We start from the raw sequence: 27,075 nt of genomic DNA, 5'->3' as shown, positions 1-27,075 counted from the left end.
TCGATGAACACAGAATATTTATTATTCGATACAAAAGATAGTTGGATGAGACGAAGACATTTAACCATGTTTGGTAGGCTTTTATTAGTTTCACATGTATGCATTGATGTATTTAAGGGAACTGACATATGCTTATTTACTGGTGGTAGGACCTCTTGTGAGTCCGCACGGGTAGGTACCACCACCCCGTCTATTTCTGCCGTGAAGCAGTAATGCATTTCGGCTTGAAGGGCAGCCGTAGTAGTTATACTGAGACTTTAGAACTTACATCTCAAAGTGGGTGGCGCATTGACGTTGTAAATGTCTATGGATTCCAGTAACAACTTAACACCAGGTGGGCTGTGAGCTCATCAACCCATCTAAGAAATAAATAAATAAACTTGGGACGTGATTTTCATTAACTGCAAATCGTAGAATAAAATTGTAAGCGCGCAATTGTCAAGAATCTCATGAAAATAAAGAAAAAATCGACAAAATAAGTTTTGCAATTTTTGAAAAAATAATAATAAAATCATAAAATAATGAAAAAATATAATAAATAAATATAATTACCATTTATTTTGATTTCGTTTCAAAAACTATAAGCACGGTTTTGTATAGCTATAGCTATGTGTTGTTATCTGGTTTATTTTAATAATATTATATGTATAGAAAAAAAATAAGCTATCAATGAAATAACTAAGTTGATTGTTATAATTGACTAAAGTCAAATACCTGGTGGGTCATGAGTTGGTATGCCCTTGTACGACAATGATAAAAACTAGTAATTTCAATCTCGCATTTTGAGAGGAAGTCGCTCAAAGACTCTCCCGTAACTATTACAATCATTGCGTAACTGGATCCTAAAGGTCAATCCAACAGGATATATTAGGATTGAATGTTTTTCCTGCGATTACAGGTGACGCAAACGAGGGGACATAAGCTATTACCTAATTGTCTCAAGCCGATCCCTACCCACAGAGGCTAGTACAGAAATAAACAAATGTCATAAATCAGTTTATTGTGTATCTTATACGTTTTAAACAAATAGTGAATCCATACTCGTCGAACTCGACAAAGAGTTCGACATGCAACCTAACCCTTGCATTAGTCTGCTGAGTTTCTCGCCGGATCTTCTCAGCGGGTCGCGATTCCGATCCGGTATTAGATTCATTAGCGAAGCAGCTGCTTTTGAGTTGTTAGGTCTCCTTCGGAGGCGCTTGGACAGGTGTTAGCTAATCCCACCCCTCTTGGAAGAGACTTTGCTCGCCCACCTGTCCTGGTGAAACTGGAAAGGCCTTCCGGTCACCAGTAATCCTTCAATCATAAATGAATAAACAATTAGTAAGCGTACAATGTCACACAATTGAGTTTTTGACCTGTTGCCACCATGTGAATGCGCGGCTTCACGTTGTCTCTGTGGACTCCTTTCTTTTTTTTTCTTCCTATCTAAGCTGCTAGCCTTGAGAGGATATTCCAGCGTAACCTTAACTAGTAGGTGAGCTCACGGGGCTCAAACCTGACGACGTTGCTAACACGAACCCTAGCAAGAGCCGTGCTTCGCAGAATCTACCACCGGATCGGAAACGCGACCCACTGAGAAGATCCGGCGAGAAAGTCAGTGGGTTGTGGACTCCAACAGCCACTCAAAGCTGGGTCTAATTTCTTTTCTAGAGTAACAATAACTACCCGAGTGCTATGAAATCGAATGAGGTTCGAACGCAGTCGACTCTGTCTCTTGCCTTACTTTCAATGTATGAATTAACATTCCCAAAGATGGATACATTTAATTTTCTGTTTTCAACTATTTTTTCTTTGCTAATCGTGATTAGTGTTAAGAGTGTTAATAATTTGATTTTCGGGAATGGTTTTTTGTTTTTCTTTATTTTTTCAATGTGTAATTTACAAAGCAAAAGGGAAACAAAAGAAGTTAAGATAAGATAAAAGAGAGATTGGTGAAATTGGTACAGATTTGAATTGGGCGATTTGAATCATTGGGCGAAAATTAGTTCAGCGAAAACGTCATCAAATATTGATATAATGAAACAAAAAATTTTTTTATATCCTTTTATTAAACATTTTGCATAATTATGTCGGTACATGAATAGTTGATATTTACAATGCTCGGGCTTAAGATTTACATACACATTATTCTAATTACTATCTTATAAACTATAAATGACTCATTGATGTCCATACTTGGAACACTGTACACTTTATAAGCCCCTTAATCGAGGGGTGAAATAACTATATATTTTTATCGAATCCAGAACATCGAAGATGTACAACAGTGATTTGAATGCAGCTAACGTAAAAATTCTGTTCTACTATATATGAGTCGACTATTATCAAAGGCGGCAATCTGACTTTTGGACAATGATTGGTAAATCAGAAAAACGAATTATTGACTTTGTATTCCATCGGCAGTCACAAAACTCTTCGGAACGACATCTTAGATAAATAACAGGTTAACTATTAACCTTTATTTAATGCAGGTTTTGAACCGTATTCTTTGAAGGAGACGATTATATTCCAATAAATCTGTATTGACATATCAATAAAATTTTGTTGTCCAAATGCACAGATTGCCGCCTTTGATAATAGACGACTCATATGTACTATACTAATCATTATTTTCGGTAAATCAGGTGTCGCTCGATGTGTCTATAACATCTCATGTCATGGGGTCTATTAAGGTGTCTAAACAAAATTAGAATTATCTTAAATTTTTTTGGTAGTCTGTTAGTATGAGAGAACAATTTTCCATGGTCACAACAAAATACTGCCCTATCATGTTAACGTCCGAAACTCCTTGCTAGGTGATTTTGTCATCACTTTTCTCAAATTATTTCATCAAATATCAAGAGCGCATTTCTTTACAAAAGTTGTCACCTATATGCGGGATTCGAACACCGGCACTGTCGCATCGCTCGATACGAATGCACCGGGCGTCTTATCTATTTGGCCACGACGACTTCGATCATTAAATAAATAAAATCGTAACTTTATTTCGTGTTGTAAATTAAAGCTCAATCTGTCTATTATACGTCCATTTACAATCTACTACCACACTATATTATACAGTATACAATACTATATACTATACTATATAGAATACAGCAGTACTACCTAACGCTACTCATGAATGTAGCACTGCCAATTGGTACGTAGCCAGTTTCAATCCATTTTGGTGACCGCGCCGTACCCAAAACAATTAAAAACATTAACTGTTTAACACATTTTAAGAACGTCTCTGCTTAAACAATCACAGCCAATAAATTGAATAAAATTTCCTACATACATTTTTCCTACTAAATTTAAATAAAGATAAAGTTAATAATAATATAATTAAAGTTAAAAATAAACCTAATTACAATGTACAAAGTGATTTACAACAACAAATTACAAACAACACACAGAAAACAACGCGACTACAAAGAATATTATAGAATATTATAGCTAGTATAGCTGACCCGGCAAACGTTGTCTTGCCATATATATGATTTCTAGAGAATTTTTAGTGTAGAAAAAAAATTACTAACTTATTGGAAGTGTATAAGGATGTGGAATATGAGTGAAAAAGGCCTGGAGCGCTGTGAACGATGAGGGAATGTTGTTTAAAAATAACAAAACATCAAACATTAAAAAAAATATTTATATAAAAAAAAAAAAATTTTTTGGTGTGAACACCCCTTATCACTTAAAGATAAGAAAAATAGATAGTAGCCGATTCTCAGGCTTACTGAATATGCATAAAAAATTTCATGAGAATCGGTCAAGCGGTTTCGGAGGAGTATGGGAACGAACATTGTGACACGAGAATTTTATATTTTAGATTTCATAAAAGCAAAACACTATCAAAAGCAAATATGTATTATGATATTTTTCTTCTTAACTGTAAACATAGCGAAATCTATCACTTAATGGCGGCTTAAATTATATAATTTTCGTTTAGGCAAATTGTTAAGCTTTTAATAACGAAATTATATTTGATCGAAATAGACTATAGTTTAGTCATACCGCGTAAGAGATATTTATGTTGGATATATCGCATTATGTAATTTTTCAGGAGAAACGTTGAAAAATTCAACATCTTATTATATTTTACTGGTGGTAGGACCACTTGTGAGTCCGCGCGGATAGGTACCACCGCCCTGCCTATTTCTGCCGTGAAGCAGTAATGCGTTTCGGTTTGAAGGGTGGGGCAGCCGTTGTAACTATACTGAGACCTTAGAACTTGTATCTCAAGGTGGGTGGCGCGTCTACGTTGTAGATGTCTATGGGCTCCAGTAACCACTTAACACCTGGTGGACTGTGAGCTCGTCCACCCATCTAAGCAATAAATAAAAAAAAATATAATTTTTATATAGTTTTAAGCTATAGAAATAAAATTATAATATTTTAATTACAACTTTATACTTCATCAGTAAAAGCAAACATCTCTCTCGTCTCACTAATAACTATTAAAAAATGTATTTTCTCATACTCCATTCAGTGTTAACGAAAATTGCATAAGTCACTTTAAAGCACCGTATGTGCGATATGTAGATGCTATATTGTAATTGATATTTACATTTAAAAAAAAACTTCAAAAGAAGGTACTTGGACTTGTCATGAAATATTAAAGTCTATTTAAAAAAAAGTATTGCAAAAAAAAAAAACAAAAAAAAACATTAACACATTGACTGCAATATAGGTCACCGGTGCCCTACGCGGCGCACTGAAGGAATTATTTTGATTTCTGTTACTAAGCGTCTTGGTTACCTAACTTTGCCTTTTTTGTTTTTAATGTACTATGTTTTAATCTTCTCTAGTCTCTAGGTCTCTTCTCTAATCTTCTAGGTCTCTTAGAAATAGATTGATTTTCAGTATTTTCGAATTCGTCTTTCTATCAGAGTATACTAGATATTCTGGCGCCTTAGTAAGGAGATCGTCATAGTTACTTCAGTGCGTCACGTAGGGCACGGGTGACCAACACGGCAGTCAACGTGTTAACATTATTCAGCGATGAACGTAATTGTTTATCACGCATTATAATAAAAAGCGACCCGCTCCGGCTCCGCTCCGGCTCCGCTCGGGTCTTGAACAAAAATTTCAACTATATTTGACGTTGTGAAATATAGTAAAATAATACCGTTATTTAAATCTGGTAGTACTTTTGACCCCTCTAACTTTAGGCCCATTTCAGTACTACCTACATTGAGTAAAATTTTTGAAAAAAATATTCTGGAACAACTTTTGAACCACTTCAATTCCAATAACCTGCTTCATAACAAACAATATGGATTCACTAGAGGTCGGTCAGCTATTGATGCAGGTGTAAATCTCATTAAAAATATTTTTCAGGCTTGGGAAGAGTCGCATAATGCCCTTGGGGTTTTCTGCGACTTATCTAAAGCTTTTGATTGTGTTGAGCATAATACATTGTTGAGGAAATTACACCATTATGGTATTAGGGGCGTTTCATTAGAACTTATTAAATCTTATTTATCCGGAAGAATCCAAAAGGTAGACGTTAAAGGAACGAGATCTTCCGGTGTCTTACTTAATATGGGTGTTCCTCAGGGTTCCATATTGGGTCCCTTCCTATTTCTTGTATATATCAATGATTTACCTAAGTTTATTGAAACCCGTCACGAGGTCGTATTATTCGCTGATGATACATCATTATTGTTTAAAATTAAACGACATTTGGAAGATTATGACGATGTGAATGATGCTATCTCGCGCGTGGTACATTGGTTTAGTGTTAATAATCTGTTATTAAATAACAAAAAAACAAAATGTATAAAATTTACCACACCTAATGTTAGACAAGTTGACACTAATATTACTGTAAGTGGAGAGACACTGGAGCTTGTGGATTCGACAGTTTTTCTTGGTATATCAGTTGATTCTAAGCTGCAGTGGGGTCCTCACATATGCAAGTTAGCGAGTAGGCTTAGTTCTGCAGCGTTTGCGGTAAAAAAAATACGAATGTATATTAATGAAGATACGGCACGCCTGGTTTATTTTAGTTATTTTCATAGTGTTATGTCCTATGGCATTTTGCTATGGGGCAATGCTGCCGATGTCGAAACGATTTTCATCCTGCAGAAGAGGGCTATTCGTGCTATTTATAATATGCACCCGAGGGAATCCTTGAGGGACAAGTTTAAGGAAATCAAAATTCTAACTTTAGCGTCCCAATACATTTTTGAAAATTTATTGTACGTGCGTAAAAACATTGAAGAATTCCCCAGAGTCTGCGATTTGCACAATGTGAACACTAGGAACAAACATAGGCTTGCGTTGCCGGCGGCTCGAATTAAGAAAATAAGCAACTCTTTTAGGGGGCTGGGTGTACAGCTTTTCAACAAGATCCCACTAAACGTTCAACTACTACCTGTTCATAGATTTAAGAAAACTGTTAAGGAACGTTTGTGCAACAAGGCATATTATAAAGTTAAGGATTATTTACTAGATGGCACTACGTGGGAATGAGGCGCTCGCTCCTGGCCTTTTCATTTTTCATTATTATTATTTTAGACTTGTTTTTTCTTTTATTGTGAATATTTCTATTTATTTAAAAAAAAGAATATATTTGAGAAAAAACAAAAAAAAAGCCCGCTGAGTTTGTTTCGCCGGTTCTTCTCAGGACTGTGGCTTTTTTTGGAACCGGTGGTAGAGTTAACATTGTTATTTGTATTTTGACATTCAACAAGTGTGTCATACTGACATCTAAGTTGAAATAAATGATTTTGAATTTGAATTTGAATTTGTTTTATTTTTTATAAAAAAAATCACTTATTGCAGCCTAACTATAATAATTAGACATATACTGTCGCAAAGCTTTTTGTGAACAATAATGTGTTCTACAAAGTCGTAGTACATTATTTTATTCTATCATTAATAGTTTTCGCAAAGAATATTTTAGGTAATTTATACACACCTTGGGTTTATTTAGTAAGGATCCCTAACTTTTTTCAAAAAGATTATAGCCTATGTCACTCGGAAATAGTGTAGCTTCCAAGCAGTGAAAGAATTTTTCAAATCAGTTCAGTAGTTTCGGAGCCTATTCAATACAAACAAATAAACAAAACTTTCCTCTTTATAATATTAGTAAAAGTAAAGTAAAGTAATAAATATAATATTAGTAATAATTGTTTCATAAATAAAATCCATAAATCTCCTAATTAATCTATCACGATGCGACTGTATGATAAAGTCGTGTCTTCGCGTATAAATTGCAGTGATAAATTGTCGTTCTGACAGCCAGACGTTTCAATAAACTGACGTCACATTATCAAGTTAGATTATATTAATGACTACAATCTTAATTCTAATATTAAAATGACGTATCTAAAGCCGACCGTTTGATTTACGATAGAAATTAACAATGATTGGCGGATTTTGTGTTTAGTTGTTTGGTAAATCATGTTTGCTTCTATTATGATGATTAAAGCTTAATGAATTTATCGTTTTGTCATATCTCATTTAAGAAGCCAATAGTTTTCGTTATATGAATAAGAATTATGCGGATAATCAAATAGTGTATTATGTACTTAGAATTGAGTAATTTTGCGTCAAAAACATTGCTTTTTTCCGAATTAGGTGTTTAGTGACCGGAACTTCTAGGGTCATAATATTAACAGAACATATTTATGTCTAGAATCCAAATTGAAATAAATATAGCATTTTAGATTGCCTAGATCGACGTGGCCAGGTTGCATGTGTAGAAAATACTGTATCGTAGAGAAGAAACTGCATATGAAACATTTCGAAACATATTATTTTCTTGATGAAACAGCTGTGAGCATCAGACAGAATTTTCAATGAAAGAGATATTGTGAATTTTTCACGAATACAATCAAAGTGAAAGTTTTAACACTGATTTTTTTTGTACTTTACAATATCATGATTAATTCAATTGAAACTATTAAAATTCTCGATCCTAGTGACGTAATTAAATATGGAAAACCTATTTCAAATCGCGAAATACCTCGATGTTTTTTCGGTAGAATCACCCGTGGTCACAAACTGCCGTACCCTAATATATTTTTGTGTATTTTAAATGTATATTATTCTACTCTTTTGTTTCGAATAATGGAACCTTTAACTTTAAAGCCAATCATAGTGAAACAATTAATGTCAAAATATATCTTAACAACCTCAGAGAAATAAACATACAGATTAGTGTGTATTTAACATCAAATACTAAAATAAATATGTAAACAATCTCCTAAATATAATATAGACATGGAGAAATGTATATGTAAATTAGTTTCGCTAACGAGGGAATGCCTGTACTTCGTAAAAATGCAAGAAATATAATTTTTTTTATCTCCAACGTGTAGCAGGAAGAACAAAATTATCAAGTTAAAATTCTTAAAAATTAGGTCAACGGTACGTAAACCATAATAGTCTATCCGGCTTTTTACAAAAACGATGCAGATATGCTCTGGAATATTCTTTTTTTTAATGCCTTTGTAGGCAGACGAGCACACGGCCCACCTGATGGTGAGCGGTTACCGTCGCCCATGGACTTCAGCAATGCCAGGGGCAGAGCCAAGCCGCTGCCTACCGTTGAGTACTCTCCACAAGCCTCGTTTGAAGAAGGACAAGTCATAGCGCTCGAGTCTCTGATCTCCTCAGCGTACTGCTGCTACTTCTCCACCGCTTTTCATGACCGGAAGGGCTAGTAGTACTACAGTTATTAAATCCTCTTATCTACTACCTACTACCTACTCCTCATTCCACTCAAACTTAGACGTTATAAAACCGTTTTGTCTTGATATAATATATGCAGTCACTTGTATACTGTGAATTATCTAGGCTTAAGTTGTGTAAGTCACCGGCGCTTTGTATCTAAGATAGTAAAACAAAATATTACCGCTAAGATATCTACTTTTTCTGACATTTCCACATCGCCTTTGCTATACAGCATAATCTTAAGCATTAAATCCGAAAATCTTTTGCAACTTATATAATGTATAAGGAATAAGCAACTAAAACATTTTCAGTAGGTGGAAAAATCGGATTACGTAAAAGTAGATCCTTTAGGCTTTTGGGATTTTACGTGAGCGCATTTTAGCTCCTGACAACAAGACTCAAATGAGCCAGTCAGTGCTTTCAGAGACTATTAGACTAGATACTTAAATTTATTTAAAATTCATTCTAAATAAACGTATCAAGTCTAATGTATGATAACTTAAAATTAAAATAAATATTAAAAAGAATATATCGATTTGATGTTAAAAGTAAGTCATGATCTTGCAAATACTCTACTCTTTGCATTTGCTTTGCGTGTTCATAAGTGTTCACACACAATGTATAGCTATAGTCATGGAAAAATGGATTACACTAGCGGATTTTATCACTCTACGCTCATGATAATGAAACTAAAATTACATTAATGCTCGCCTTAACCTAATATCAAAGCAGGACATAGCTTACGCCAATTTCGCGCACTTTTTCACCGTACTGCCTAACAGTCTTCTCTTGATGTTAACGATGTAGCAGTATCCCTTGTTGACTCCAGCAGTGAGGGAGGACGAGAGGCAGCTTATCAAGCTAATTATGGTTCCAAAGAAACTCGGCATCAGGATCGTTGAGCAAGAAGCTACTGAGCGGTACACGACGCGGTTGACTTGTTGCAAGTTTCTATAGTTGTCTCGACCACCGACGTCGACTTTGCTGAAGACTTGATACTGATAAAAGAAAATACTCATTTGGGAGCTGAATATGTCAAGAGTTTATTTATTCACTGATTTAGGCTCTGAAGAATGGCGAAAAAGCTTAGTCTAAAAGTCATTTAAGTTTATGCTACAAATTTACCTGTGTGTCAGCAATGATGAGAGGTTTGTCCATAACGATCCAGGTGACTGATTCCTGGCAGTCCGGTGTGGTGAGGGACCCGTGGTATGTGTAGTAGGATTGAGGGTTTGGACTCAGCAGGCGTCTGCAAACAATATAAATCTATAACAAATCCATAACGCTATTGTTATCCGTTTCCTCTTGTTTTTTTGAGTTTCTTTTCACAAGTGCCGTAATATAAAACAAAATCGTTGATAAATATTTCATAATTATTTACATAACTCCATCTGTGAAAGCTTTCAATGTTTTGCTGTTGTCGGCGCAAAATCAAGAGCTCATTATTGACGAGTATTCGTTCTTTAGTCTAGATTCTGTTATCTTATACTTAATGATCTATGGAATGTTTTACTGGTGGTATGAAGTCTGGTAAACCCGGACGGAAAGGTGCCACCACCCTGCCGATTTCTGCCGTGAAGCTATAATACGTTTTGGTTTGAAAGGCGGGGCAGTCGTGTTTCAAGGTGGGTAGCGGCATTAAGTTGTTGTTGTCTATAGGCTCCGGTGACCGCTTAAAAGCAGGTTGGCCATGAGTTCGTCTACTCATCTACGCAATAGATTAAAAAAAAACTTTTCTGTTTTGACACAAATCATTACAAGTGAATTGATGAACTACAAATAAACGATTTCCATATTCAAAAGGCGTGCTTTAAAATTTATTATCACAGAAATCACCTATAAAGAACTCTTTACGTTAATTGTCAGTATTTCTAAGTCCCTCAATTGCAATCAGATAGGGGGATTTATCGGAAGTATTTACGAAGTCAAGGCGTATGAGGGGCTTCTCCAATATAAAACAATTTACCTTGAACCTCGGTGTCTTTTTACCGGTTTAGATTGGCCGACATGATATTATGTTGATGAATGTTTTTTTTAAATTTGTTTATGGACAGAAAAACTAACGTACCATAGGGAGGTACAGTTGTTGCAAAGTATGACTGCGCGCCGCCCTTAGTTGTATCAGTGACCAATCTGTATACGCGACTTTTTTATTTTTATTAATCCTACCTATGCTGATAGCCTTGAGAGGCTATATCAGCTTCTCCTTGACGTGTAGGTAAGCTCACGGGGTTCAAGCCGGTGTGTTGCTAACATTGGCCCTAGCAAGAGCAGTACTTCCCAGAATCTACCACCGGATCGGAAACGCGACCCACTGAGAAGATCCGGCGAGAAATTCAGTGGGCTGTGTCTATGGGTTAATTCACTCGTCGAGCCCTTCGTCGCAAGCAACGGGTTCGGCGAGGACAGTGACCGGATACGCGTCAATGCATGCAGGCTATATGTAGCTAATGTAGACCAGTGACCGCTCCGTCGGGCACACACACTAACGAAAATGTGTATTTACGAATACAACTACAAATAAAGGCCATGTATGAGCATATTACTTGCAACAACTATAGTCACTGTGGGCAAGCCGTTATATATTTTATTGCATAGAAGAGTGAGCGAGTTAACTGGGTACCGGAGTGAATTATACGGCATTGGATAGAAAGTACTGGTGGTAGGACTTATTGTGAGTCCTCGCGGGTAGGTACCACACCTATGCCTATTTTTGTCGTGAAGCAGACCGCCTTTCGATTTGAAAGGCGAGGCAGCCGTTGTCCTGAACTTGAGACTTTAGAAGCTATGTCTCGAATTGGGTGGCGGCATTTACGTTGTAGAAGTCTATGGCCTCCGCTAATCACTTAACACCAGGTGGGCTGTGAGATCGTCCAACCAAATAAGCAATAAAAAAAGGCCAGAGTGATAGTAGTATACTGAACACGAACTGAAATATTTATCACTTATTCTCATTGGGACAGCAACTAATTCGGACAAAGCTACATCCAATGTAGTGTGATGGTTAGAAACATAGTTCGCACGGATGATCGTCAGTTTGCCGGAACTTTTTACTCTTTGTTGGCGGACTGTCCTAATGGTCGGTCCTCAAGACATCCATCATCAACCCAGCTATTTTTATTATCCTTGTAGGCAGTGGTTGAGTGGTTATCGTCCCTTATGGACGTCAGCGATGCCAGAGTAGAGCCAAGTCGCTGCCTACCGTAAAACCTTGAGAGATGAGTTCTAAGTCTCAATTCTATAGTACAATGATTGCTCCAAAACGCATCTGCTGCTTCACGGCAGAAAAAAGGTGGTGGTATCTATCAGTGTGGGCAGACCAGACGGCCCACCACCAGTGGATCGAGATACGCGATTCTCCGTCACCGTGGTTTGTTTTAAGCCGTCAGCTGTCTGTACCAGGGTTGTCAGTCAATGGTATCTCTCCATACTGTTTACATTAATTAGTCACTACCAAATTATCGGCTACTAAGCTCCGTTATCATCGACGCTTCTGACAGGATGACAGGTTGCTTTATTGTCAGTTCGATTAGCCGATTTCGATTTGTAATTATTTTCGATATTTAGAAATGACGTAAACGTGATTATGTGACTCATAAAAATTTGCAAATCGATTAGTCGATGTGGTTCCTTGAACGAATTAAATATATAACATGCCCCATAATGAAATCGTAGTGCCACAAAATGTTTTTATTTTTGAAGTGTAAAAAGAGTGTATGTTTATAAAAAATCCATAAAATAACCAATATTTGGCAACAAATAGGCACTACGAGTAAAATAAATGGATTAATTTTCTATTAAAAAGAAAGAAAATCTCTAAAAATTTAACGAAATTAAAAAATATACATAACCGAAATGGTATTGCAGCATTAGTGTGACATAACATAAATTGGAAATCTAAAATTATCATGTTCCGAAACCGAATTTAATAATGAAAAAATTACCTTAAATCAATGTTCTTTGGGTCGGTTTCTTCTTCAGATCTGCTTGCGAGGTCCGGTACAGCGGGCATTATTTGCTCCAAAGCGAATTGGCTTTCTTCATTACTGTATATCTGTATTATTGAAGGTAAAATAAGATTCATAGCAAAAAAATCCTTATTAGTAACACGTCTCTTCTAATAATTATTTAAGTCGTAACGCATGATTGTTTTACATCATAAATAGCTGTTTTTTTTAAATTATACTTCATTACTGGTAGTATTGGGAGCTTGCATGGATTGGTATTGGAGGTAGTCGTTTAATAACCCATATTGAGACAAAGATCTCGCGTTTCCAACCGGGCGCCGGTATTCATGTTGCGATGTCTATAGGATTGTTGACCACTCAATACCAGGTGGGTTGTGAAATGTGAAAGTCTAGTGTGTGAAATTCAATGAAATGAATAAAATCGCAGAATTGGGGTGTTCGCTCATATGGACTTGCAACATGTCCTACTGGAAGAGCTCAAGAAAATTTCAGAAAATTGTGTTTTTTTTAGGATTGAAGGATTACTAGTACCCCGGAGGCCTTTCCAGTTTCACCAGGACTGGTGGGCGAGCAAAGGCTCAGCCAGAAGGGGTGGGATTTGCTAACAGCTGCCCGAGCGCCTCCGTAGGAAACCTAACAACTCAAGAGCAGCTGCTTTGCGAATGAATCTACTACTGGATCGGAATCGCGACCCGCTGAGAAGATCCGACGAGAAACTCAGCGAATTTATGCATGAGTTAGGTTGCACGTCGAAGTCTTTGTCTACTTCGATGAGTACGATTATCGGTCTCTAAGCCTGCTCCTAGTTTTAGAGCGAAGGCTAAATGGCTGAAGGTGCCTAAGGTAAAGGTTATTGGATCCGTAAGGACGTGTCTAGGGCGTCGACGGTGGCTCCTGCGTGATCAGGATTCGGGGAGGAGTCAGCGATACTACAGGCAACGATAAGGCGATTATCGTGACCTTATCGAAGTACCGTTCCGACGCTGACGTCATGTATATCCGGATTGATTCGAGGCCCAGGTCGTCGTGTAGATAGAAAATAGGGATGTGATAATCTAATTCGGCTATAATAACCGATACGCCAAGATTTAGAGACTAATTTTACATTGATCCCTTTTGTTTTGTGATTGACATTTTGAATACAACCTATTTACGTAAGTTTTTTTGCATTGACTAACATGAAACCTCGGATATTGCTAATAAACCAAAACAAAAAAAGGGGAATATGTACAGAGAAACAGAGCAGAAAAATGGTGCTAAGTTGTTTTGTCTTGCCCATTAACAGGTCTACTTTTTAAGAGTGAAATTCTGACCTTATTGAAGACTCTTTATGGCATTTATATTGGTTGTATCTTCGAAATAGGCCCGTCGCTCTTCAACGAAACGCTACCCAATGCTTAGAACGAAGCCCTATGGCTTTAATGTTTGGTATTAAAATGCAGATCAGCGGATTAGCTACCTGACACATGACGCCGATGACGGCGAGTCCATCTGGACGTTTCAAGGCTTCATCCACCGGGACACCGGTTTTCACGTGCACCATGTGTATCTCCATGGGATATCTATGAGGAACATAAGTATGATAAATATTTTTAATGGTTATGACGACGACTCGAAATATTACTTTTCGTTTCGTTCTTTTGATGATTTGAAGTCGTCGTGGATAAGACGTCCGGTGCATTCGTGTTGAGCGATGCATCGGTGTTCGAATCTCAGGCGGGTACCAATTTTTCTAGTGAAATACGTATTCAACAAATGTTCACGATTGACTTCCACGGTGAAGGAATAACATCGTGTAATAAAAATGAAACCCGCAAAATTATAATTTGCGTAATTACTGGTGGTAGGACCTCTTGTGAGTCCGCGCGGGTGGGTACCACTACCCTGCCTATTTCTGCCGTGAAGCAGTAATGCGTTTCGGTTTGAAGGGTGGGGCAGCCGTTGTAACCATACTTGAGACCTTAGAAATTATATCTCAAGGTGGGTGGCGCATTTACGTTGTGGATGTCTATGGGCTCCAGTAACCACTTAACACCAGATGGGCTTTGAGCTCGTCCACTCATCTAAGCAATAAGAAAAAAAAACATTGGAGATTTTTTTTTTCTTAGTTGTTTGAAGGGTGGGGCACCAGTTGTAGCTATACGAGTACTTGAGACCTTAGAACTTATATCTTAAGGTAGATGGCGGCATTTACGTTGTAGATATATAGATATCCATAGGGGCTCCGGTAACCACTTCACACCAGGTGGGCTGTGAGCTCGTCCACCAATCTAAGCAATAATAAAATAAAAATAAAAATAGTTCGATAAACTTCTGTAATATTTACCCCTAATAAATATAACTTTGACCACAGTTTGAAGACCAAACGTTTTTTTTACCATTAAAATATGTTAATTAGTTAAGTGTGAGAAGATCTGTGCTGGGTGTTGGCAAAAGTTGGATGAGAGAAGTCCAGGGTCGTGCAATTGGGGAGGCCTATGTCTAGCAGTGGAATACTACAGGCTGATGATGATGATAATGATGAACTGTGTGACAATGTTAATGAAATTAAAAATGACACCGGGTCACATAATAGCTGTTGAAGGCATTGACCTTTAAAGAAAAATAGTAACAACTGAAATATATCGATCAATAATAAATTACTAGAGGTCCCGCAGTAGTCGAAATTCGACTATAATTAATTGGAATTGTAAGTTTGTACACTATTATGATTGTATTTTATACTTCTATAATCACAAATTTCGCCAAGACTACACTTAAAAAAATATTAACAAAGACAAACAATATTTAATCTATTCTTAATTTGACAACAGACGTCAAGAACAAAAGTTTGACAATAAAAAGTATGCATGCGTGAGTGCGTCAAATACATGGTATGTAGTGTGTGTAATGTTTTCTTTATTGATTTAATGTATCTTTTATGCATTATTTAAAAAAAAATTAGCATTGTGCACTTCTTCTCTATATTCTCTATAAGTGTGGAAAATTTCATACTCCTCCGTCCGCGCAATTTCCGTAAAAAGGGATACAAAGTTTTTGCTTCACATATTAATATATAGATTATACTAAAATGTAGCGTGCGCTGACATGGAATATTTACGGTACGAAATTTAAAATCAAATATTGTAATCAGTATAAATATTTGTGATTGAGCATGACCAAGTCAAATAGTGTCGGTGTAAGGAAGAATTTAAATTGTCACAAGGAATAGCGTTACGCAAAATCTGGCGTGTGTGTGCCTATGTCCAGCAGTGGGCTAAATTAGGCCGCGAACGATGATAAAGATGATGAACAGATGTAATATTTAATTTTCTGTATCAGAGCATTCATTAAGGGAATTATTATGTGTCAAGGTCAACATTATTAACTTTTGGTGAGCTGTAAATGTGAATTATGAACTTAAAGCATCTAAAAATCCTACTTGGGTTTTGTATCTATACTAATATTATAAAGAGGAAAGATTTGTTTGTTTGTTTGTTTCGAATAGGCTCCGAGACTACTGGACCGATTTGAAAAATTCTTTTTCCATTAGAAGCCGACATTGTCCCTGATGAACATAGGCTACTTTAAAAAAAAAAAAAATATTTTATTTTTTTGGTTTCATGTGTGTTTTAATGTTTCCGAAGCGAAGCGAGGGCGGGTCGCTAGTTGTCTATAAAGAAAGCGCTATGACATGTCCTTCTTGTTCCCCTGTTCTTGTGCCCCTGACATTGCTGAAGTCCATGGGCGACGGTAATCACCCTACACACTACACGGGCAATAAAAAAAATGAATTTATAAATGTTATTGATTGCTGCCACTAAATTTCGATGAAGTAGGTATGTATCATGGAATCGTATGCAATGCTTATCGTAAATTCTACAATTAACAGTAAATCTTAATTACATTGTATCGCGCACATAATCCATCAAGCATTAAGCATTATTATCACTGCTCATGGTGAGTTTGACGGTTTTCATTTAGAATTCGCATACAATCAATCTTTGCATGACAGTGCTCAGACATTTGGTGTTTCTATTTCTGTGCTTTAATCCTAAATGATTATATGCAGACTAATTAAAAAAAATCTAAACTTATGTATGAATGTTTCAATATCTTCTGTAATATACCGAGACATAACTATACTTGAGACCTTAGAACTTATATCTCAAGGCGCATTTACGTTGTGGATGTCTATGGGCTTCAGTAACTACTTAACACCAGGTGGGCTGTGAGCTCGTCCACCCATCTAAGCAATAAAAAAAAACATAGGAGAGACCCGATTGAAAGGATTCGATAAATGTTTTCGAGAAATTTGTCGAAGTTGCAATGAATGAGTTAAGAGTTTTACAACAGGACTGATGAGTAGCGAGAAATCGTACACATGATTTTGTTTGCAGTTAATTTTAGAAGAAATAAATAATAGTTTAAAAAAACTAACAAAATACGCTTTTATAGAAATTATTTATTTTTAATTTTTGAGTCGAATTTCAAATTTTTTTTCGATTTTTAAATATTGAATTGTCTTCGGTCCTTAATAAGTATACCAAATTTCGAGCTAATCCGACTTTTTGAAGGGGGTTAAAATTATGTTCAAAGATTCCGTTACAAACATACATACCTCTGAAGCTAATAAAAAGCGTATTAAAAACAAACACATCCGACTGCCACAAATGAAATTTTAATCCCCTTTTAATGATTGTGACATCACGACACCTAATAACTTCAAACATAAGGAGATCCGAATTGCTTTGCTATGCATTGCTGACTGTTGCTATCGTATACAATTTTTTTTTATTGCCCCTGCAGAATTACGAGCACACGGCTTGCCGGATGGTGAGTGGTTACTGTCGCCCATGGACTTCAGCAATGTCGGGGCGCTGCGTACCGTTAAGTACTCTCCACAAGGCTCGTTTGAAGAATTCGATTACTGGTGATAGGAGTCGATTACTGGTGGTAGGACCTCTTGTAAGTCCGCGCGGGTAGGTACCACCCTGCCTAATTCTGCTGTGAAGCAGTAATGCGTTTTGGTTTGAAGGGCGGGGCAGCCGTTTTAACTATACTTGAGTCCTTAGAACTGATATCTTAAGGTGGGTGTCGCACCGGGTGGGCTGTGAGCTCGTCCACCTTTCTAACCAATAAAAGAAAAAAAGAAGGACATGTAATACCGCTCGGGAATACCGTGGAGGGGAGGGAGAGGGGGTGAACTAAATTAAACTCACTTCATGCCGTCAATAGCGTGTTCCGAGAGCCAGTGTAGATGAAACTGCAGGAAGGTGTAGTTCCCTCTAAGTGGACCCCCGGAGAGCACTGGCGCCTCAGTATCAGGTTTCACCTTCCATCTTACTGTTAAACAAATATCATTACTAGTTTTGGAACGAAGTTCCTTATGGGACGATGCGGAGGGATACCCTAACCGGGAAAAAATGTCCGTAACGTAAGATTTTTATTATTTATGTATAGTCTTAGTATTATACAGTGTCTAATGTATAGTCTACGTGATGACGTACGTGATTTTAGCCTTGAAGCAGTAATGCGTTTCGGGTTGAAGACTGAGGCAGCCGTTGTAACTATACTGAGACCTTAGAACTCATCTCTCAAGGTGGGTGGCGACATTTACATTGTAGATGTCTATGGGCTCGTTGTCTGACTGTTTAGTTTAATAAAACAGAAAATGAAAAGCAAGAAGGACGAAAAAGCAGTCAAACAAACAATCAGACTCTGAACTGATGTGTCACTGCGTTATATATATCTAGATAACTTCAGCTACCTCTATAGAACGGTGGGTTTTTTCAATTCATCTAAAGATATAGAGCAATAAAATCTTGTCTCAGTTTTTAGGAGCGATGAAAACACACCCCGTGCGTGATAAATCGTTTTAACTCGTGTTACGAATTATCGGCGCAACGAAGTAATAACATCGTCTTATAAAACAAGATCCAAAACCTTGATATATATCCAGGTTAGAGCCCCGTGACCTATTGGCTGGGTTACGCTGGCATAGCCTCTCAAGCTTAGGTAGAAAAAAAAACCTTTATATTTATATCTAAAACCGTTGTTAATAAATCAATTCATAGATTCGAATCACGAGTCCACCAAACTAATCTCGAAATTATCTCAATTACAAAATAAATATCTCCATTTTATATAATACGTATTTTGATATGCGGTATCCTTCTAATTCATTATGAAATAGATAAACGGTTTATAAATAAAATTAAGTAATTTTATCAAAAAAATTTATTACGATTATCATAATATTGTTATCATCGCATCTGAAAGTTCGCGTTCTTTTATCAGTACCTACCTATTGTATTTATTCCGTTTTGGAAATTGTTCAAAAAAAATTATATAATTTGGATTCTTTCAGAGATAGCTGGTTGTTTAGATTCATATGACGCGCGGCTATACGTAACGAATGCAGAGATTATGCACATTGCCGCGTGCAGAGATTACTTTATTTATTTATTAAGTTGCACCAACAAAGTGATCATCAATACAAAACATTGACAAATTGACAAAAGTTCATGGCAGATGTCAACTCAATTATAAATGCAATCGACAGTGCATTAACAACAACAAAAAATATGTGTGTGTGTGCAAGTCACACACGGTAGAAAATAGAAATGAAACTAATAAAATATAAAAATAATCGCAAGGGTCAACCACTCCGTAGTGCAATGGAACAGCCGCACCATGAGGGAACCACCTGCATGATCACGGTATCCCGACGCCAGGTATGTATGATCTAGCAAGAGAAATACGAGAACGTCTATCAACTGTGTAACATTTCGTCACCGCGATTCAGGAATTGTTGAATTTACGTGCAGCGACATCTGCTGATAACAAACTAAATAAAATAAACATGGCGCGTAACGGAAGAAATTAAGATGGCGCGTAACCGAAAAACGTTACATACGTCTTTTCCTCCGTACGTCGATAAAGAAGTTTCATTGCAATAAAAAAAATATATAACTAAGATTTGATTACATTTGATTGATCGTTTAAGATAAATTTATATTTAATTGGGAAATGATCCGCGACAGATTTTTCCTGTAAGTTGTGAGATAATTAGAAAAACCGACATTACTTGCCGAATACACAAGCAAATGCAAAGTGACGCTTAGCTCATTACAAATCGGATTTGCTTATTTCTAATTAATTAAGGTAGACATCGTCGTGTTTTCCTAGTGAGATCCTGGCGAGGACAATGGGACGAACTTGTGGCGGTGGCCGTCACAGAACACAAGATATTTGACAGATGCTTGAATCTCGCTTACGACATTTACAAGATGAGCTCGCATATATACAAGTTCCGAACAATAACATTGGGATCGTCGGTCTACCGAGCAATATCACCCGTTCGGTGCAAGATCTTCCCTTTGTCTTATATGTATTTCCCCAAACTTATAAAAATATTATAATATCATCATGAGTGCTTGATTAGTGTGGTAAATTTAAATTTCACGTTCTAAGATTCAGTTAAGTACAGGCGAACCTATATACATATATGTATATAATATGTATAAGCGTGTTAAGTATCAGACGTCTTCATTAAATTTTAGATAGCTTATTTAATCGAATTTTCTCTAACACTCGTGTAATTAAGATTCGTCCGTTTGTCACAAGTAAACAAGAACGCTTACGTGTATGCCCGTTGTTGATCGCTGTGACCTTAACATCTCCGTATCCTCTCATCACCAGCGGTCCGCGTATATGGGCTTCGTGCTTGTCGAAAATGGCGTCACGAGTCATGATATTGATAGGAGATTGGAGCTGTCCACCCCTGCATAGACCTGGCCATTGCGTTTGATCTAAAGAAAAGAAAAGAAGTGGAATTACTTGTGGTAGGACCTCTTGTGAGTCCGCGCGGGTTGGTACCACCACCCCGCCTATTTCTGCCGTGAAGCAGTAATGCGTTTCGGTTCGAAGGGTGGGGCAGCCGTTGTAACTATACTTGAGACCTTAGAACTTATATCTCAAGGTGGGTGGCGCATTTACGTTGTAGATGTCTATGGGCTCCGGTAACCACTTAACACCAGGTGGGCTGTGAGTTCGTCCACCCACCTAAGCAATAAAAATATAAAATGAAAATCTTTGGTGATTTGATAAGAGACATTCATACCGTCATTAGGATTATTTTGATTTATAAAATTAAAGGTATTTATTTAATCAATTAATTAGATTGTCTAATTAATAAATACGTGCCGTGATCCTTTTTTTATGTTTGCACAATTTAGTTGTGTTATCTTAAATGAATATTATCTGATAATAATAAATATACTTACAATCGTACGACCATCCTGATTGATAAGTGTAATCTGAAACAGAAAATAAGAATTACGTGATTTAATCTGTAATTTTTTCATCGAGAGCTCTGAAAGAATCGCGGCGACTTATATAGTTTTTCTTTATTAAATATTATCTTTATTTATTTTATTTATTTCAGACCATATTTTAGCCCATATAAAAAATACAATTTGGAAATACATAATAATATATTTATCCCGCCACATCTAGGCGATTCCATGCTAAGAAGAATGGACAATCCATCTCCATTCTGTTTGCAATGAGTGAATTTCAAAATTTCTGATTAACAATTTGATAGTTTGTTAACTTATTTCATTACCGGTATGGTATGCGGAAAATCTTGTTGGTATTTTACAAATATGGTATGTGTGGCAGAGGTCGGTAAGGGTAGATCACAGATAATTGGAGGTTATCTGTGGGGTAGATTGCAGGGGCGATTATGTGCGGATTCAAATCCAAGGGCAGATGGTTTAAGTAAATATTTACATGTGCACCTTTTTTTGTTTCATAGGGGAAAATCCGTGGATGAAACCTCTTAGTTTCGCGGTAATGGATTAGGTAGGGCCAATAACGCAGTGTGTGTCTTTCATTCCCGATCCACTAACAGTGCTTTTAGGTACCTCAAGCACCGGTCATCGTTCTCGTCGAACCTGTCGCTTGCGACGAAGAGCTCGGTGAGTAAATTAACCCACAGACACAGGCCACGGAGTTTCATACTGGTGCCTATGCAGTTTCACAATGCGTCCTCCCACTACAAAGGCCTGTAGTAGTTCCGTGACGTGGTTTTTGTTGATATCACAGAGCTGGTAGATTCCACATTTCACTACTTGTTATCTGAACCAATATTTATAGTGTGTAAGACGATTGTTTATGCTTCAGTCAGCGTGTCAGCAATCACTATATGGTTTACATTACTGATAATTTTATGCAATTTGTTCTCTTAATATGTACATAAATGCGACGATAAAATTATATAATACTAGCTGACCTGGCAAACGTTGTTTTGGCCATATAAGATTTCTAGGGAATTTCTAGTGTAGAAAAAGAAAACTAACTTATTGTAAGTGTGTAAGGATGTGGTAAATGAGTGAAAGAGGCATGTAGCGTTGTGAACGATGAGGGTGGAGGGGGTGGACAACCCTTATCACTTAGGGGTATGAAAAGTTCGGTGTATTGGTAGCGGATTCTTGCAGGTACCAATTTTTAAGGACTCATATGTTTAGCGTAAGTTTGTTAAAAGTTTGGTGTTTCCTATCTTCTTATATGGGGTGGAGACATTGACTCTAAAGAAGGAATATCGTAGTTGGGTTGACGCGTTTGAGATTTGGTGCTGGAGGAAGATGCTTCGAATATCCTGGACGGCACATCAGACTGAAGCATTAATCCTTGAATAACTACTAACTCTCCACCGCTTGCCGAGAATTTTCGAGATTTTCGGTCACGTTGCGAGGAAGAGGACAATCTCGAGAGGCTACTCATCACCGGCAAAGTGAAAGGAAAAAGGCCAAGGGGGCCGGTAGTCCCATGTACTGATCCGATCAAATTAAGACTATATTGGACTCCAGCATCAAAGCCGCAATCCACATGCGCACAGGACAGGAAAGAATGGAGGAACATAGTCTGTACAAAAATGACCCCCAAAGGTCACGACCTTCAGCACTGAGCAACACGATTTAAGGAGCAGCAGGAATGTTACCACTTTTTTTATTATTTCGCTTTGTTTTTTGCGACTCATTTTTGTTACATTCAGGATTAAATTTTCCATTTATCTCTTCAGTTTTCGTCGTCACGGACGGCTAAGATAGTGTCCGTCAATATTTTAATATTGTGCGAACCAACGTCTGTCAACAAAGACATAGACTCTATCGGGCGGTCGGTCGACCCGTTATACTCTGGAAAAATTCAATAGACGAACATGACGAGCGCTATTTATTAATTGGTATTGGTACCAACATGTTGTATTTTAGCGGAATATGTCACAAGTGTCACAAAGAAACGAACGCGCACAAATCTATACTAACTAGTGGTCCCGCAGTAGTCGAAATTCGACTATAATTAATTGGAATTGTAAGTTTGTACATTATTATAATTATATTTTATAAATATATAATCACAAATTTCGCCAAGGCTACACTATAAAAAAATATTAATAATGACAAACAATATTTAATCTGTTCTATGTGTGTGTGCATCAAATACACAGTATGTAGTATGTGTAATGTTTTCTTTATTGATCTTAATTTTTTTCTTTACATTAAATCTTTTATGCATTATTTAAAAAAAAATTAGCATTGTGCACTTTTTCTCTATATTCTCTATAAGTGTGGAAAATTTCATACTCCTCCGTCCGCGCAATTTTCGTCAAAAGGGATACAACGTTTTTGCTTCGCGTATTAATATATATAGGTAGATATATAAATCTACAGTGTTTTTTACGGATGTTCCGTTGTAACTACTGAACCATGCATCCGATTGACTTGAAACTTGGTGTCCATGTAGAAAATGCATGTACTTAATGGATACGCTAATATTTATATGAGTGTTGGATTCCCTACACCAGTTGCGGGGGCGTTAATGATGAGAATATTTGTGGGAGTGAGAAATAATACTCGTAATGTTAATTTTAAATGCCCACCGACGCGGACGGAAGCTAGTAAACTCATAAAATGCTAACACAAATAAAGGTATTGGCCGCGGTGGCGAACCAAGCGATTCATTGTCGGAAACATTTTCTTTTTATTTCAATTATAACCAACTAAGATTAATTACTGGTCATTGGGAGCTCTAGGACAATAGCCTACGTAGTAATAGTATTAGTACGTATTTAAAATTTTAAAAGAAAGTTTTTAATAACATCACACTTCTAAGACCCAATTTTAGCTAAATTAGTTAATGATAATTCAACCCCGCGACACGGTGTCTGATTCGTACGCACTAGTTAAATCAACTCACGCGATCAAAATAATAATATTTTTGTTACTCAATTCATTTCTCAATTTTTTTTTATTGCGCACGCAATTATAAATATTTATTTAAGATTGAATATAATAGATAGGCTCTTTATTGTTTTAACAGAACATAAGACATCGTTTTCGCTGATGTTGGACTCACGAGCTTACAGCGCGGCTGGTGTTAAGTGGTTACCGAATTACAAAAGATACTAGGTCAAAGTTTCGATTTCTTTGGGATTTGAAAGTCTTATCCTTTAATCCTGACTACATGATTTCTTTTGGGGGAATACGCAGATAGATACTAGAAATCTTACAATACAAGTTCCTAACAACAATATCCAGATTGTCGGTCTAATGAACATTGTCCCTGATCAGGTGATTTTTTTTTCCTTATATACTGCTTTAAAAACTTACATAATTTATGTCCACAATTGATTCCGCGACAAAGGTATAAATAGTGCCGTGTAAAAAAATAATATCGAATTCACAAATAGACGTAATTTCCATAAATCACTGGTTATAAGGCGTTTTTCCTATTTCTGATGCGATACAATAAGGTTTTGCTTGAAGGATATTAGATCGGAGAGTACTAAGCTGTAGGCACCGGCTTGGCTCTGCCCCTGGCATTGTTGATGTCCATGGGCGACGATAACCATTCACCATCAGGTGGGCCGTATGCTCGTCTGCCTACAACGGCAATAAAAAAATCAGGTCTCGTTTTTCAATGAGAGTGAAGCACATTAAGTATATGCACATGTCTATGGGCTCCGGGCTAACCACACCAAGAGGGCGATGATCTCGTTCGTCCGTTTGAGTATTTAGAAATAGTCCCGATCCTGCGGATCGAATGGTAAACAGTCGACGTCGCCCAAAACACGTCATTTCAGATCCTCCCGATCCACTAACGGTGCTTTTAGATACCCCAAGCACCGGTCATCGTTGTCGTCGAAGCCGTCGCTTGCGACGAAGGGCTCGGCGAGTAAATTAACCCACAGATACAGCCCACTGAGTTTGTCGCCGGATCTTCTTAGTGGGTCGCGTTTCCGATCCGATGGTAGATTTTACGAAGCACGGCTCTTGCTAGGGTTAGTGTTACCAACGTCGTCAGGTTTGAGCCCCGTGAGCTCACCTACTCGCCTGGCTACGCCGAAATGGTCTTTCAAGAGCATCAGCTAAGGTAGGGGAAAAATGATAATAAAAAAATAGAAATAGTTTTATTTGGGTATCATTTACGTTATTGAATGTACGAATTGAATTGAAGAGACGTGCTGGGCGAAGAAAAAAGTCATGGCTCCGGAATATCCGGGAGTGGACCGGTATTGCCTCCGTCGAACAGCTGTTCCGGCTGGCTACTGACAGAAAGGAATACAGAAAGCTAACGGCCAACCTTCAGGATTGAAGAGGCACTGGAAGAAGAAGAAGAAGAAGAATGTACGAAATTTGTTTCTTAAGACAACCCTCTTACCTCAACCCTCAGATTAATTATTTAGTTCAAAACAACGATTTGTACATATTACCTATTGCCCAATCTAATTTAAGTGGATTGTATATTGATTGTGTAAAGTTTAAATTAAGAGGATATGGCGACTGATAGAGTTTATCTGTGGTCGTGGTTCAAGAGACCGGTTTGATACCGTTTTCTTCACTACTTATTCGTTGGTAGTCTACTAATGGGCTATTTCAGCTAGGCTCCGATGTGTAGGTGAGCTTACGGATTCAACCTGAGAGAATGTACTAGCACTGGCCATAGCAAGAGCAGTGCTTCGTAGAATCTACCACCGGATCGGAATCGCGACCCACTAAGAAGATCTGGCGAGACATTCAGTGGGAAATACAGCGTTGGGGATGCTTAGTGTGCACTCGATAAAATATTTTCTCCGCCCGCACATCCAATGATAATCACCATAAAGCCCCATTAGCAATTACGTTATTGTATCCAGTGACGGATTTAGGGTTATTTAGGGTTGATGCCGCCCTAAGCCCTGTATATTGCGCCGCCCTTAATGTTAGAATAAAATTAATTAATATTGATCCAATACTTTTATATTGATTAAAAAAATTTTTTTTCATTAATAAAAAAAATTCCTGACATTTGAATAAATACCAAAATGATATTTAATACATGCATATCTACAGTATTTTTATTTAACGCCAAAAACAAATTGCGACATTATTTGGATTAAGTAATTTTTATTAATATTTTATTTAATAGTTTTTTAAGTAATTTTAAGCATATGATTAATTTCAGTAATAAAACAAAAAGTAAAGTACATAATTCGTTTAACGACCGATAATTATTAATTGATCTATAAAAAAATGAATATCCTATTCATAGATTGAAAAGTAAATAAAAAAAATAAATTATTATATATTCTATAGATTTAAAAAAAATATAGTGAAATCATTTTCAAAGGAAACTGTCGTTAATTTTTTCGTTCCTGTAGTTGTGGTATTTCAAAAATTATGCCGCCCCTCAAATAATGCCGCCTAGGTGTAAATCCATCACTGATTGTATGTATCCACTTGTTTAACTGTAATTACCGCAACTGAAACGGACTTTTGTATAGAAATTATTAATCAGATAGTAAGTACTTCGAAGACCGTTACGTTTAAACACTTCCTAAATAATTTAAGTACTTCCTGATTAATCTTTTTCAATTATTTTTTTATTTTTTTTTACCACTAATTCGGTTATTTTTGTTATTGTTTAAATTAGAGCTGTACTTATTTTTATTAGTGAATATTTTTTTAAATATTATTCTTTTTCTATTTTTGTTTATTTCAGTTTATTTGACTATTAATTCGGTTATTTTTATTATTGTTTAAATTAGAGCTGTACTAATTTTTATTAGTGATTATTTATAAAAATAATTTAAATCGTTTAATAGTAGTTTTTCGATTTAGTTTAATTTTATTAATTTTAAATATGAATAGGAATGATTTAAATTCGAATTTGAATATATGAAATTGAAAAAGTAGATAAAACGAAGCAAACTCACCCACAAGACCAATTAAAGTCACTAATAATATTTTCATTTTTTAAATTATTTTTTATATTTTATATTATACCACACTCTCTCACATACAGAACAGAACTAAATTTGAATATATTTTGTTGCGCCATCTTATATTTATGTAAGTTTTATTTTCGCACAGCCTAAGCCGCCCGGCCCGTGTGCCCTGTACTGAGTCCTGAT

The 27,075-nt window shown here is 36.6% G+C and overlaps 1 protein-coding gene across 1 annotated transcript; it reads right to left on the bottom strand.

The window, feature by feature from the left end:
* Positions 1 to 2,016: 2,016 nt before the first annotated feature.
* Positions 2,017 to 27,075, bottom strand: LOC114239954 (carbonic anhydrase 2). The gene is made up of 8 exons (XM_028170398.2): positions 26,878 to 27,075; positions 20,906 to 20,938; positions 20,264 to 20,431; positions 17,840 to 17,963; positions 14,098 to 14,200; positions 12,615 to 12,724; positions 9,796 to 9,919; positions 2,017 to 9,668 (listed from the first exon to the last, which is right to left on the bottom strand). The coding sequence occupies exons 1-8, from the start codon at positions 26,912 to 26,914 to the stop codon at positions 9,411 to 9,413; spliced, it is 957 nt and encodes a 318-aa protein (XP_028026199.1). The 5' UTR covers positions 26,915 to 27,075; the 3' UTR covers positions 2,017 to 9,410.

The sequence above is a fragment of the Bombyx mandarina genome, chromosome 06 (genome assembly GCF_030267445.1).
Source record: "Bombyx mandarina strain Sakado chromosome 06, ASM3026744v2".
NCBI classification, from domain to species: domain Eukaryota; kingdom Metazoa; phylum Arthropoda; class Insecta; order Lepidoptera; family Bombycidae; genus Bombyx; species Bombyx mandarina.
The sequence above is the reverse complement of the archived record's forward strand: the minus strand, read 5'-3'. Positions and strand labels throughout refer to the sequence as shown.

Excerpts from the sequence above, each read along its gene's own strand:
- LOC114239954 (XM_028170398.2), bottom strand. The coding sequence starts at position 26,914 with ATGAAAATATTATTAGTGACTTTAATTGGTCTTGTGG. Across the intron at positions 9,920-12,614 it reads CCAAAGAACATTGATTTAAG|ACGCCTGCTGAGTCCAAACC; the intron begins GTAATTTTTTCA and ends TATTGTTTGCAG. Across the intron at positions 9,669-9,795 it reads TCATCATTGCTGACACACAG|TATCAAGTCTTCAGCAAAGT; the intron begins GTAAATTTGTAG and ends TTCTTTTATCAG.